The sequence below is a fragment of the Equus caballus genome, chromosome 20, assembly GCF_041296265.1.
Source record: "Equus caballus isolate H_3958 breed thoroughbred chromosome 20, TB-T2T, whole genome shotgun sequence".
In the NCBI taxonomy this organism is placed as follows: Eukaryota; Metazoa; Chordata; class Mammalia; order Perissodactyla; family Equidae; genus Equus; species Equus caballus.
The window spans coordinates 12,286,462-12,301,764 of NC_091703.1; the positions used below are offsets into that span (position 1 = coordinate 12,286,462).

The 15,303-nt window shown below is 44.8% G+C and overlaps 2 protein-coding genes and 1 long non-coding RNA gene across 3 annotated transcripts in view; 2 read left to right on the plus strand and 1 right to left on the minus strand.

Moving 5' to 3' along the window:
• The first annotated feature begins 837 nt into the window (after positions 1-837).
• Positions 838-13,304, plus strand: LOC138919347 (uncharacterized). Its single transcript, XR_011429495.1, has 2 exons — positions 838-931; positions 11,361-13,304. It is a non-coding gene; the product is annotated as an uncharacterized lncRNA (long non-coding RNA).
• Positions 5,087-11,783, minus strand: GCM2 (glial cells missing transcription factor 2). Its single transcript, XM_070244082.1, has 5 exons — positions 11,694-11,783; positions 7,738-7,990; positions 7,499-7,611; positions 6,966-7,091; positions 5,087-6,022 (listed from the first exon to the last, which is right to left on the minus strand). The coding sequence occupies exons 1-5, from the start codon at positions 11,781-11,783 to the stop codon at positions 5,087-5,089; spliced, it is 1,518 nt and encodes a 505-aa protein (XP_070100183.1).
• Positions 13,305-14,680: 1,376 nt separating the features above from the next.
• The window catches only part of SYCP2L (synaptonemal complex protein 2 like), a 97,682-nt gene continuing 97,059 nt past the window's right edge, over positions 14,681-15,303 (plus strand). The window contains 1 exon segment of the mRNA XM_023624503.2: positions 14,681-14,689. Coding sequence (XP_023480271.1) covers positions 14,681-14,689 — 9 coding nt within the window.

Genomic DNA, 15,303 nt, shown 5'->3' on the forward strand with positions numbered 1-15,303 from the left:
GGCAACCCTATTGCCAAGACAAGTGTCACTGGAGGAAATCTGAAGCTCTTGATAGTGTTTTTAACCAAGCATATAGACTTTTATTTACAGTTTGAAATCAACTTTAGTTTAATCATAGAGTAATTATGCTGCTTCCAACCCCTCGTGTCTCACTGGCTCTTAGCCCACTCCAGTCTGCCTCAGAGAGCCCATCACACCATGGAAATGGCTTTTGTCACGGTCATTAACTTTTTCCATGTTGCCGGATTCAACGGACACTTTCCTGCCCTCCTCTTAACTTCTCAGCATCATTCGGTGATGTTGGCCTCCCTCCGCCTCTTGACAGAGTTTTGGCTTCTGTGACCCCTCCCCCCCATCCTGGTTTTCTACCTATCTGACAGCTAATTCTGAACTCCTCTGTCAGACCCTGCTCCTCTAATTCCATTTGGAAATTCCTCATGGCTCCATACCAGGTTCCTCTTTCTTCTCCCTCTACGCCAACACTGATCAATAGAAATTTCTGCGAGGATGGAAATGTTCTATATATGCACTAATCAAACACGGCAGTCATTAGTTACACGTAGCTAATGAGGAAACGTGGCTAGTGTGACTGAGGAACTGAATATTTAATTATGTTTAATTAATTTATACTGCCACATATGGACAGTGGCTACCACATTGGATAGCACAACTCCAGGCTACCTTACCAGGTGAGCTATTCTTGGCTTGCTTAGGATTTCTTGGTTTTTATCTATAGCTCAGATCTCTCCACAGAGTTCTAGGGTTATAGCCATCTGATTAACTTGGATGACTTGCAAGCATTAATTGATCATAACTGTTCTTTTTGGCTGCCACTATTTCAGAGAATGGCTCCACCAGCCACTCAATTTGTTGAAGCTAGAAACTGAGTTGTTCTGGATTTTCGCTCTTCCTTACTATCCCACATCCAAAGGTAAGTTCTACTGACTCTACCTCCAAATTGCATTTTGAATCTGTCCACTTCCTTCTATCTCCCCTGCTACTGTTTAATTCAAACCATCATCATTTCTTACCTGGATGGCTTGCAGTCATCTCCGGGCTTCTTGAAGCAGCTTCAAGCCATTATCTACATTGTTTCAAAATGATCTTCTCAAAACATGAGTTGGACCATATCACTTTTCTGTTTACAATTCTTCAGTGATTTGAAACTGCTCCTGGAATAAAATCTAATGCCTTGTCTTGGACTTCAAGACTCTAGACTCTGCTTCCCATTCCAACCCATTTACACCGTGTTTCCTCTTGCACTATGCACTAGCCCTTCTGGGACCGCATGCAGAGCCTTTGCACTTGCTGTTCCTCCATCTGCAATCTCTTCCCTGGCTGTTCCACCTGGCTAACCTTTTCTCATCCTTCAGTTCTTAACTCTGTACTACAGGGAGCTCTTCCATAACCACTTTATCCAAACAGGTTCACTTCTATTTCCTTATTCCCTATCTCAGCACCTGTTTTCCCCTTTACGGCTTTTCCCGTCTCTAATCACAGTGTCTGCTGACCTCTTTATTGTCTGTGTAGCCCACCAGCCTGTTAGCTCCACAAGGGCAGAGACTTCTATTTAACTCACCTCTGTATATCCAATACCAGCACATCATTAATCCATAGTGGAGCTCAGTAAATATTTGTTGAATGAATGAAAGAGCTCATGATTTGACTTGTAGGCAGCGTATTGTATCTAATTTTGTTGCTTTCAAAACCCAATTTTTAATTTGTACTTTAAGTAGCAACAAGTAGATGACTTGGCTCCTGCCAACTCCTTCCCTTTTTCATTAAATGAACAGAACAACGGCATCCAGGAGAAGGTTAGAGATAATAGAGATTAATTACACTAAGAATACTGTCTCTCTTTCAAGCCTCCACGAGACCACATTGCTCTCAGCTTTCTGGGACTACTTATCCCAAAGATCGGAATCACCTGGGAAGCCTTAACATTTACTGATGGCTGGGTCTCACCCCTAGAGGCTCTGATATAATTGGTCAGAGGTGCATCCTTGATCCTAGGATTTCTAAAGCTCCCCAGGTGATTCTAATGTGTAGAGGGAGGTTGTGAACTGTAGAAGGATGGAGGCAGTGAGAGACCATTTTTCAAATTATTGTCAGTTGTGAATTCTATTCGCAACGGTTTTCTTAGGGCAATGTCTCGCAGATCATTAGTTAATAGTGTTCAATAAGACCCTTAAATTGTGAAAAGAAGCCCATTAGCCTTTCTGACAAATGTTCCATTGAAACTGTCAGAGGTGAGATTCTTCCAGGTAAGTCTATCAAGTGTCCTCCAAGGCCATCACTGTCCAGGAAGACGAAGGAAGGGTTAGAGGCCAGTAAGTTGGGTTTCTGTTTAGTGCCCCTCGGCACTGGGTAAGTCTAAATGGGGACATATGTCTTGATCAAAGGTGTCAGCTATCAGCCTGGCCTCACCTCCTTTGCTTTCTCCTCTGCTCTTAGCATCTGATGTAGTCGTGGGTCCAGCTGCAGGCTTGGACTCGTTCCAGTTCACGAGCTGATCAGAACAAAGTATGTCAGAAGCTTTGGCAGCTCTCACACTTCCCACATTTGAAAGCTTTAAATTAGTAATAAATAGTTATTAATAACTAGTAGTCATAATTAATATTTCATACAATAAATATGAGTGCTAAGCCCTTGTAAGTTTCCCACTTTCACTCACTTTCCACAAAACTCTTTTGCTCCCTAATAGATCAGTTTTTCAGAGGCCCTAGAGGTGATGCAGAGTCTAAGCCTCACTTGCCTTCCTCAGTTGGCCCAATTTGCAAGAACTGATCTGTGCTACATAGCCACCCCACCCTACAACCTGGCTCCTTAGAGGAGGGGCTAGCTGGGAGCCCCGGCCAACACTTCACCCACCTCTCCTGGGATCGACTCCCACAGCCGGGCTCCTGAGTGCCGCCCTCTGTCTAGATTCCTCAGTACTGTGGTTCGATCTGTGGATGCCCCAAGTCACGGCTGAGCCGGTTTTCCCCCTCATCTTCTGCTTTATGCAGTCTTGCTGTCATCACCATTTACCCTTTCCAGCTGAGCCACTTCGCATCAGCGCCCTGGCCCCTTGCTCTAGGGCAGTGTGTCTCATTATTCCGTGGTCCTCAACCATTTTGATGATTTTTGGCATTTCCTTGCAACATCTGTACTATTATTTGCTTAATAGTTTTCCTTAAATTGTCTTGCTTTAAAACAATAAAACAAAAACCTATTTTGCTTTGTCTAGGCAAAAACAACGTGAAATCACAGGTTTGATGTTATTTTTATCTTCCCCTCTTACACATTAAAATAAATCTGTGACTATGAACATAAAATGTTTTTATGGGAGTCTGTTCACTCCTATCCCTGCCCTTCCCACCTGTCCTGCAAGGATCCCTTGGATCCCATGGTGAGATATAAATACTTACAAGTAATAAAACTCCTTGCTACTCCATGCCAAGTACAACACTTGTTAAGTACAAAGGGAATTTCATTGATAACTGAATACAATCAAAGCCAATGTGACATGGTGGTGAAGAGCACAGACCCTGGCAATGACCTGAACTCCAGTCCAGCTCTGCCCCCTCCCGTGGCCTTTCCTCTCTCTCAGTAGTTCAGAGCACTGCCACAAGGGTTGCATACATTAACAGGTGTTCCTGACCTAGAACAGCTTTTGGCCCAGGTAATTGCTATGTAATGTTGGATATTATTAGAAGCTGTGCGCTTTGGCAGTGGAAGTCTAAAAAACAAGTAGTCCATAAGAGTACAAGGCATCCTTTCCCTTGAGAAAAAGCTGGCAAGGGAATCATAGGAATGTACTCATATTTATTTAATCTTGTGGCCAGTCCTGCATGTATTTATTACATCAGTGTATTAGGGCTCTGTGAATCCGGTGAGTGATACAGAACACTGTGTGATTCAAAGTGGCCTCTGACTTACTGCAAATTGGGTATTCTATGCAAATTTGAGGATAATACTTCTCCCCTTTCATTCTCAAATTCGTGTAGTTTATTTTTATTTGAAAACTGAATATTTTCACTTAGTATCGGGAGCTGTGCAAAGTGTATGTGTCTGTGCGCATGCAATATTTTGAAGAGGCTTTCTCTTATTAGTATAGCAAATAGTCCTAAAATAAAATACAAAACTGTTAAATAAACTAACATGTTTTAATCTGTTATCACAGCTGTTTCCCAAGTCATAATAAGAACAGCATTTTTTTCCTATTTCTGTTTTGAAATAACTCCAGCATCAGCTACATTACTGTAAAATGTCTTTATTGCATTCAATTGATCAACATTATCAATTACCTTTATGAGGAGTGACAAAGGAACAGTAAAGCTATATTTGAATAAAACATTTCAATTCTAATTTTGAAATTTAATCAGAAAAAATATATTTTAGTACAATAATAATCCATTATATACATATCATCATCCTAAGGCTGTCTCTGTTAGGAAAACATTCACCAATGTTAAGAAAAGGTATTCAGCTGATACTGGAAAACAAAATTCTCTTAAAAACAATTGTATTTTATTATTGCAATATTGTAGATTTTTTAAAAAGCTGTAGATGATATGCTTTGGATATAAAATGATCAAAATTACTTCCTGAAGCTATTTTAACAAGCTGTAAATCCTAAATTAAAATCTTATGAAATGACTCAGGAGATAAGAATGTAAAGATTTCTTCCTGAAGCTATTTTGATAATTTCTAAGAGCCAAATAAAAATCTGTGAAACTCCCTAATATGGTCTAGTGGGAAAAGGTTAGAATGAGAACCAGGATTCTTGACTTCTTCTCGAGCTGACAAGCTAAATGGACTTAGCTCATGAGCCTTCATGGTCTCCAGTTTATTTATTTGTTCATTTGGGACAGTCACATTCCAGACCTAATTCTATGTGCTGCAGTGTCCGTTAAAATGCTGTGCGAAATTTCCTTATACTATCGAAAAATTTCCAAGCCATACTTTCCTCATTTTTACTATTTGTTATATGAGTATTTCTGTGCATACGAGATAAATCTCCCAACTCATCAAGAGACAGCTGCCAATTCATGTTTCACTGCCTGCATGGACATCAATATTACGTTGCACCCAGGACTGTTGTTCAAAAGTCGTCATTGTCATAGCTAAAGAATGGACTACCCGCATCTGAATAACTGATTGTGGACCCCAGTCCAGACGGACACGCTTCCCAAGTCTCTGCTCCGTCTGTCCTGGAGGGAGCTGACTCTTGAGGAAAAGCCAAAGTGGGTCTGATGGCCCTGCAATCTCCTGGAATTTTCAAAGGCACTGGCCCTGCTGGAGAGGTTGCCCTGGTGACTGCAGCTGGAAGGTCCAGGGCTTCTGGGTAGATGGACATTGGGGGGTTTTCAGAAGCATAGTTACAGCTCGAAAGGCTAACTTCCCGCACGCTGTCACAGTATTTCAGAGCAGGGGGCTGGTAGGCCTGGTAGGACACTTTGGTGGTGGTGGTGATCACGGTCTGCAGGGCTGGAGCACCTGGTGGGGGAGATGTGAGGTACCTGCAGGGGAGCTCCGGGTTATAACAAGGGCGAGCGGCCACGGCCAGGAACTGTCCATGGTCAGTCCTCTCTCCAAGGCCAGGTTTTCCAAGAGCTGGTTTCCAGCCATGTTGTTTACTGGTGAAATCAAAGCTCCTCTCGAAGTTGCTGTATGAGTTGACATTATAATGTAATGCATTCAGGTGAACCCAGTCTGTGTCAGTAGGGATACTGCTGGAATCTTTATAAAGGGTGGCATATGGGCTCGAATTTGTGGAACCAGGGCCTGCCAATTCATAGCTGCAGGGTGGCCTAGGCAAATAGATTCTTGGCTTTGGATGTTTCTGTAAGGGTGGCATTATGTCTCCTTGAAAGGTGGTGAGGTCACAAGTGGCTTTGTAAGCATCAGAGTTTGGAAAGGAAAAGCCAGGCTGCCCTGGAGCAGGGAAACCAGTGTCAGTAATCATATCAAACTCTTCTGGATTTTCCAGGGGAGGTATGCTGTTGAAATGTCCACTGTTGTTTGGATTCACTCCTGCCTAAAAAATGAGGCAAATTTTTATTTGTAAATAAAAATGAAAGTTGCATGGGCCCCCTCACCTGTAACAGTAGCCAACCAACCAAACAAAAACAAGCTCCCCATTGGTGGGTTCTGTGTTATGGGCACCATGCTGCTCAGGTACATGATTTGGGCATGTGGTATGCGCGTTGCATAGCTTGAACTTGCTTAGGCACAAATTCCATGCTGCCAAATGAGGAGGGCTCACACTGGCCAGGAAGGGTGTGTCTGAGTGGCAGATGGTCCTTTTCCCTCCAGTAGTATGTTCATAATAGCAGAGACTCAGGAGCCTGACACAGGCTTGGGTTCAAATCCTGACTATCCCTCATGAATTGAACAAGTTACTTAACCTCTCTGAGCCTCAGATTCCCATTTCAAAATGGGTCTCAATGGTAGTAACCTCCTCTTAAGGCTTTTGTGACCATTTCAAGTGTGAAACTCAGACCCCATGCGCCTGACATATAGAGAGTGCTCAAACAATGTGAATTTCTCTTATTCGCAGACTAACACTCTGCCTGCTTGGCATACTTTGGTTGGAAAGCCAAACTGGATCAAGTTGCCCAAAGAAATATTTTCTGTTCTGTGTAAATAGTGTAAAGGACCCTCTCCGGATGCACCCTTAACTCACCGTTGCTACACACGTATTTCTTTCTTTATGACCATTGGATAATTGCCTTTGTATTAGGATGTCAGCCCACATCCTCTCTATATCATTGACTGTAGAGACAGTTTGCTTTTTTTTAAGAAGAGATTAGAAAACTTATGCAAAATGTTGATTCAATGACATTTGTTAGAGATATATAATTTTCACATAAAATCAAGCATTTCTAATTAGTGGATGACATTCACATTTCACACAATTATCAGTGTATTTTGTGATGAAAATGAACACAGACCACAGTGTAATGTCAGCTCCCCATTACCTCCAGTTCTCGAATTCTCTTTTTCTGAGGTTGGTAAAAAGAGGCCATTTGTCTCTTGAGGGCACTTCTTCTAGCTTCCGTCTCTGATTTACTCTCTGGTCTTGGGTGATCGTGAACTCCCTTAGCCTGTATTAACAAGGAAATGAATCACATATGTGTTCCTCTGAAGGCAGCTGGCAATGTTGGGCAAAACTGATTATGCTTTTCCCAAGTCTTTTGGGAAAATGACACGGGAAAAAATTCTTGAAATAAAAATATATCATCGATAATAGACATCTTAAAAGATTACCTGACAGTCCTCTCACCATATGAAAACAACACTCACTGTAACTGGGTTCCCTCTCCCGCCCTTAAAGCACATGGTAGGTAGCTAATTCCTAGGAGCCTGGGAAGGCCCTGGGAGCCCCCGCATCTATTTCTGGCCAACAGCGCTGTATTTGGTTTGGTCCAGAGTTCCTAAGGCACGTGGCAGGTGGTTTGGTCCCTACGAGGGATGAAAATATCATTACAAACTGTGGTGTCCTCCCACCTACCTGGAAAAATATGGCATTGCCCTCAAGCCGCCAGAAGTTGGTCACAGGGTACCCGCTGTGCCCTCGACAGGGAATCAGTTCCAAAGCAGAATGACAGTTGGGGCATGCTTTCTCTGCAAAGCCAGAGGGGAGAAATATTAATAACAACCCCGACCCCAGAAAGGGGAAATTCACTGGGAATAGGGAACTCATGGCTGCAAGGCCATCCACCAGGCGCCCACACCCACGCGCGCGCTCACTCTGCTGCTTCAGCCGCGCCTTGTCGCAGATGGCCGGCCGCAGCTGCAGGCGGGAGCCGTCGGGCAGCATGCAGGCCCGCGCACACACCACCACGCCCAGGCACGACTTCTTGAGGATGTGGCCGTTGTGGTTGTTGGTGTTGCGCATGGCCCATCCACTCAGGTGGCGCTGCGCCTTCTTCTCGTCGCTGCTATAGATGAAGCGCACGTAGCCATCCGGCCACTCGCAGAAGTGGTCAAAGTGGGCTGGCTCCTGGAAAGTGCACAAAAGGATGGTTGGTCAAGGTTATCAAGCACAAATCCAACACAGCACGCTTTTAATTTTCCCCAAACACGTTAGAACAAAAATCGGTTCTTTTTAGATGCAGAAATGTAAAACTCAGAACCTACGTTGTCACAAAGTGACCCTCATCCTGTCAGTGTACAGCCTTTCTGATAACTGGCTAATAATTGATGTATTTATGATGCTTATCTTCTAAATGCTGTCTACGTATCAATTCACCTATACTTCATAACTCACACAGACAATAAGTACTATCCTCATCCCATTTTACCAAATAGAAAATGGAGGCCAGAGAGGTTTATGGAATTGCCCAAGGTCACACAGCTGGTAAGACCTGGCTATAGGATTTGAGCCCTAGCAGTTTGACTCCAGGCCTGTTCTCCTTACCACCATGTTTAAACGTTGAAAACATTTTCAAATTAAGTAGCCAAGTGCCAGGGCAAAAAGTGATGGGAAACCTCTATCCCCAAGATGCGACTGAGGCTGGAAAGATCTTTTCATCAATTCAGTGCTTTTTCTTCAAATGCTCTTGGCTCTATCCCAAACCTGTTGGTCACATCAGCAGTGATACCCAGAGCAATATCAGAGGCAAGAACAGCTGCCCTCACTCCTCCCATCTTAGCTTTCCAAGTTTACAAGGGCATCGCAACGCAGGGCCTGCCCATCAAGGTCAACGGAGCATTGAGTGCAGACTGCTGGGCACCAGACCTCACCTCAGAGCAACGTGGATTGTCGTTCTCCCCAGCAAGGAGCCACGTGGCGGAAAGGACGACTTCCATCTAAAATAGTGAGCACTGCTTTACTACTCACATCTGGAGGTCTGTGTCCACATTATGCGCTATTTATACTGCAATGTCTTTCTTGTACGTAAATTTAATATAAAATTACCCTCTAGCGAGCGCGTACTCTTTACCCGGTACTCTCTAGGGCAGGCCTTGAGCAACTAGGAACTGTGGGCCAGATCCAGCCTGCCACTTGTTTTAGTACAGCCCCTAAGCTAAGAAGGATTTTTCGTATTTTTTAATGGTTGGGGAAAAAAATCAAAAGAATTATATTTTGTGACACCTGAAAATTATATAAAATTCAAATTTCAGTATCCATATATTAAGTTGTATTGGGGCATGGCCATGTGCTTTTGTCTATGTATTGTCCAGGGCTGTTTTCACACTACAATACAGAATTCAGTACTGGGGACAGAGACAGTGGGGCCCACAAAGCCACATTATGCAGTGTCTGTCATCCTCACAACATCCTTGCATGATGGGCATCCTTACTCTTATTTACTAGACACGGAAGTGGAAGTTAGATAACCTTCTACAGTGACTATGATATAGACAGAGGCTCTGGGGTGGCAGGCCCCAATGGCTTTATGGGAAGAGAGGCTCAGAAGAGTATTTTCACAATAATAAGCCATTTGCACTTTCTCCCCCTCCCACCACCCTAGGAAAATTCAATATAAAAATATTCTCAGTTGGACAATTCAGACTTGTGTACATCATTAGTACTGTACATTCTAACAGTAATAGGTAAATGGGCAATTTTGTTTCCAAAACCATAGGAATATTGTTAAAATCATTATTACTACTAATAGGCATTACTCGTCTTTTCTTGAAATATTATAATGGACAAACTAATACATTGACAAGGTAAGTCACAAATGAAATATACAATAATGTACTATCAACTCTAAGTTTACACCAAATGCAAATATCTTTGTTTTTAAAGTGAACAGTTCAATTTAAGAACTTTAGTAACAAATAGAGAGTTTTCCAGAAGACAGTATTCCTTTCACGCTCCCCTGTAAAGGTACAGACTAGGCCCCCATGTCACATATCAACTACTAAAGGAGTGACACTAAAAATGAAGCCACAGAGACGGTATTTTTAAATCAAATCAAGCATGGAGGACTCCAGGAGCAGGCTTCACTTGCTCTCATGTGTTGGCACATGCGAGCACAGACACACACACACTCAAATGAGCATGCCCACACTGAACACGACAGTAGAACTGGCTGAGAGTTTAAGATTGTTATCTAGTTCCCCCACTTGATGACAGGTGGGCGGCCTGAGACGAAGGCACGTCCAGGAACCGTCTCAAGGTCAAACAGCCAGCTCAGCTTTTCTCCGACAGTCAAGCCAGAGAGGACGAGGAGCCCATGTTCCCCCGGCTTCTCCTTCTGTATCCCAGTGCCCCTGCCTCTTGAGATGTCACATGCTCCCTGCTTCAGAACCAGTCTCCCAAAGGAAAAATAATTCACGTTTGCTTAGGAAGTCTAGAAAATGCTTGAAAGGAGCCATCTTTCCATTATTTAGATGTGTCTCTTTTCTAAAATGCAAGATTTGGGTTTTTTCCTGTGACAATTTATGCGGACAGAATTCAGTGAGGAGTTGTCCTTGCTGTACTGTGGTGCACTTTCACAAAAATGATACAGTGTGACTCTAAAGTAGGCAGACCTTAAACAAAAGAAACTTACTACAAAAACATCCATTTAAAAAATGGTCTCCTCGAGCGGCCACACAACCTTGCTAGTGAACTGCTGCTATCTGTCTGGCATCTATATGGCACATGGTAGATGCTGAATAAATGCCAGGTCTCATCCCCCCGCCACAATGATACCAGAAGCCCACCTTTGCAAAGGTTGGGAGGCCACTCCCACTCTGCCACCACCTATACCCAGGACTTTAACGACATGCCTCAGTTTTTGGCCCCAAACCAGTATGACCAAACATAACGGCCCAATTCATTCCCTGGACTTGGCACCAAACCGCTTTGTTCCATTAGAACAAAACCAAACAGGGGCTGGCCTGGTGCCTTAGTGGTTAAGTTCCTGTGCTCTGCTTCAGCCGCCTGGGGTTTGTGGTTTGATCCTAGGCACGGACCTACACACCACTCATCAAGCCACACTGTGGTGGCATCCCACACATAAAATAGAGGAAGATTGGCACAGATGTTAGCTCAGCGACAATCTTCCTCAGCAAAAAGAGGAAGATTGGCAACAGATGTTAGCTCAGGACCAATCTTCCTCACCAAAAAAACCAAAACACAAATTCATCCTCAAAGCACATCAATTTCCTTGTCACTAGAGAAGTAAGTTCAGAAGTTACATCCAAAATCCAGATTCCAGAGCCTCTCTGGGCGCGTAAGTTCTGGTTAGCAGGACTATGGAGCTTCCCAGGAGCCGACTTCATCTGGGCAGCTGCGGGCGTTTGAATAAACTGCCCAAGTTGTGCTATTTGTTTAAGATTCAGGTGACCGCGATTTACAGTCCTATCTCACAGCTTCGCTGCGTGAGAAGCCGAGGTATCTACATTCAGAAATTCTCCCTCTACCTTTCTCACAGGTTTCAACGAATGGAGAAGGAGAGAATCACCGGATTTCGACCTTGGTTAAAGGAGAGTGAGGGACGAGGCGTCCTGCTCCCGCCTGACGACTGGGAACCCGGAGCCTGATTGACAGTTCCTGCAGCTGTTGGCTGTTTTCAGACCAGTGCAAGGAAAGAGCTGGGAGAAGACAAATCTCTAAGCCAACCCTGCCATTTGTAGAGTCCCTTTACATTTGAGGGCTCTCAGAGATAGGGGGGAGGAGGTCTGTCCACAGTCTCTGCAAGGGCTTGAATGCCATCCCGCTTCTTTGGGTGGACAGCGCCACGCGCGCGCACACCGGTTTCACGCACCTGAGGCATCTGCGGGTCGTTGATGTCCCAACTGAGCTTCATCCCGTAGGAGCACACACAGTCCGCCCTGCGCCCCGCTTCCGCCGGCATCTGCGCCACCTCGCTCGGGCTCTCCGCCAAGAATCCTGAAAGACAGAAGAAAAAAAACAAACCTAGAGGTGCGCAAGGTGATTTTCCCCCCTCTTTATAAAGAAAGTGGAGAGAGAGCGAGAGAGACAGAAGGAGAACTTATTTAGAAATCCATAAGCGGCGGGCAAGGGTGAGGACCCCGGCGGAGCCCCGCTTCCCGGGCGCGGTGCTGACAGGTCACCTCGCAGCGCAGCACCCGCACTTTTATAAAGACACACGTACCCGCCCCGCCTTCCCTCGCTCCCGCGCCGGCTCCCACGCTCCTGCCATCAGCTAGGCCGGTCACCGCCTCTCCGAAAGAACTAGGAACGGAGGGGAAGCTTGATCTGAGCCCTTGGGGTGACGGGAAACTGAAGACAAGATGTGAAGGGGGCGAAGGTGGGGTTGGGGAAGTTGGAATGTCTCATTCTAGTTGAAAAAAAATTGTTATTCTTTTTATGGCGCCATGCAGTTTCGGATTAGGAGGCTTTTGAGACCGGGGCCTTCCTGCAGAGCGCCCTGAGAGCTAACACTCAATTCCCGCACAGAGCGGGACCTTCCCTAGGATCCTGGGCCGCCGCGGGCGCCACTCTGAGTACCTGCGCCCACGCCACCTAGCTCGGGGCCAGCCCGCTCGGGGCCTCTACTCCCGGGCTCCTGCTGTAGCTGTCGTGCGTGTCCGGGAGTCTGTGCTCGTTCTTTTTTGTTTTTTGTGGGGTAGGGGACGGGAGTGACGTCCAAGGAGATGCCAAAGGCGCACGCATGCTCCCGGGGGCTGCGGAGAGAGCTGCCCAGTGGGAAGAGAGTCTGGGAAAGTGAACTCGGAGAAATGGGGGAGATGAGCAAGGGGGAGGGGAAGGGGGAGGCAGGAAATGAGATTTGCGGCTCAGGGTTTCCGATTAAAGTCCCTTTCACATGGTTGCCACCAAGGTCTGGGAGGAAATGGCGAGACGCGTCCACCCTTCCCCTCCCGGTTTCATCCCCAGACTCTCAGAGGATTCACCCACTGCCCGAGGGCCTGGCAACTCCTGTCATTCAGTTGCTTTTGATTTCCAAACGTTAAAATTATGACGCTCTATTTTCGTTTTTACAAATCGATATTTCGTTAATTGCGATAGTTTAAGATAATGTATATTTTGAAATGTTTTAATATAACTTCAAAAATAATTTAAAATCACCTCTGAGAATGCATAGAAATTAATTTCTGGTCTTATTGTAAATCTTGTTAGAATATATCTTGTCTCCGTAATTTTGGGATGTTCCTAGACATTGCTTACCATTCAACAATATACATAAGTACGGTTTTTTAATGTTAAAGCCAAATTAATCATATACGTTTTTCTAAATGGATTCTGGTGTCTGAAGAAATATGTAGAATCTCCACCGTATTTAGTTTGAGAAGAATTAGGATATGTATCCCAAGTCCTCCTGAAGTTATGTCTGGGTAAGACACATGAGTGAAAGAAGCTAATTAAAGTGGAAACGCAACAAAATAAAAATAAATCAGCGGGTTTGTTGTTTATTATAGCTTTAACTTCTCCTGAAAATTTGAATGCATTAACAACCATCTAGTTTGGAAAGACATATTTTCCCCCAAATGTCTGAAAATAATTGATTATAAAGTTATCTAATAGTAAGAAAACTTTAATTTTATTATATTTTATCATACTATTTATTTTATATTCTTATATTCTAAAATAAAATGTATTTAAACTGTATTTTGATTATTGTCATTATCCTTCGATTGACCGCTGCACTAACGTTTGCGCTGATTCACAACACTCAGTATTCACAGCTGGCTCTTCTTGACTACTATACTTATGTAAAAGCCCCTTAATTCAAAAGCAACGGAAGAAGGCTTTGAATTGACTAGGTTTAGATTAGATACATTTACGTAGGTATATTTGCATCATATTTGCCAGGAAATGGTTACGAGGAACTTTGAAATAAGGATCATTTTGGAGGTACTGGCGCACAGTCCTGTGCGGACCAGCAGAGATTCTGGGTAGATTATATTTTGCTTCGATGCAAACAAATAACTTCTGTAAACGACATGACACGAAATGTCCGTCACATCTAATTATAATACAAGTTGATTTTTACACAAGCTATGTTTGGATTTGAGGGGTCGTTTTGTTTGTTGGTTGGTTATGAAAACTCCAGTCAAAATTATTTTTGCCACAGTGTTCACACAACAGTGACAACATATCGGGCGGCCCAAGACCGTCCTTTAGTACACGTTCTTGTCCGGTTAAAGGAAGTGGGCAAAAAACAAGCAAACTGGATGATATTTCTTTGCTTTTTGTTTTGTTTTGTTTTGTTTTGACGAAGTATATCAAGGCATTAAAAAAAAAAACCTTCTTTGGTGATATCAGGAATAAAAGTCACAATTTCAGGTACCAATCTGGTTTCTACGGGGGAAGTTCAGATTCAGTTTATACCAATATCGATGGATCCAAAACAGCTGGACAAGCTGTTAAAGGTGGAGAGAAAACTGCCAACTTCCGCAAAGGGGACGCCTGTCAGTTTCCAATTTCGCATCTAAAGAAGGTTTAAACGAAGTTGCTCACACCCTTCTGGTAAACGCTTTCTCTTAAGGTGTGTGGGCGTGCGCCCGGGTTTCCAGACCACGATTGCTAGTTACTTGCAAGTGAACCTTGCGTCTCACACACAGTATTCTAGTCGATTTTAGGGGCGGGTTCATCAATTAGAGTTCCCGGCGAAGATCGGAATCCCGGAGCCGCGGGCTGCCCGGGCCCTCGGCGCGGTGCATCCCAGCCCGCCCGGGCCTCGGCGGCCCAACTGCAGGAGGCTGAGCGCGGCGCAGTGCGTGGCGCGCCCTGGGCGCGGGTGCACGGCATCCGGCCGGGAGCCTCGGCATGCAGGCGGTGAGTGACCCCCGGAGGGTGGGCAGGGTGGCCTCCCTGCCACCGTTCTAGTGGGGCACTGTCCGTGGGCGCTCATTCTCGCGTGTACCACTAGAGGCTGGACGCGGCTACAGTCCCCCCGGCAGCCGAGGGAACAGCCCTTCGGAGGCCCTTATGGGTGCTTCAACCTCCTTAGGTTTGCTTGGAGTTTATTGGCAGCTTTCAGCGACGTAACAAGGCAGGATAGAAACCTCTGGTCCTTGCTAATAAAGCGCTCAGGAAGGGAACACTGGAGCGTTAATGCTAGAAGGCAACGAGAAAGTTCTTTTCAAGTTGCGCGGACTGTTTCCCCCCTTGCTTCTACAAAGTGCGTTGACGTTAACCCACCTGGGCCCAGATCTACGGTCCTGAGCGCTGGGACATCTGCTGACCGCGCGGCGAGGGATGAACCTTAAGACGCCCGCGGCCCCGGGGTCGGGGAGTATCGGATTGGCACCGCCAGTGCTGCTGCTTTTCAGCATTCGTTTAACTGAATACGCTTCTGGTGAAAAAAAATAAGTCTGAATTTGGGTCTTTGAATTCACCATATTTTTTCGTATCTATAAATAATGATAATACTGTAAAATATGCTGACA

Bases quoted from the DNA above. Each gene is read 5' to 3' on its own strand.
- GCM2 (XM_070244082.1), bottom strand. From the start codon at position 11,783: ATGCCGGCGGAAGCGGGGCGCAGGGCGGACTGTGTGTGCTCCTACGGG. The intron at 7,991-11,693 runs GTGCGTGAAACC...TGCACTTTCCAG, and splicing joins ACGACCCGCAGATGCCTCAG to GAGCCAGCCCACTTTGACCA. The intron at 7,612-7,737 runs GTGAGCGCGCGC...CTGGCTTTGCAG, and splicing joins GGCGCGGCTGAAGCAGCAGA to AGAAAGCATGCCCCAACTGT.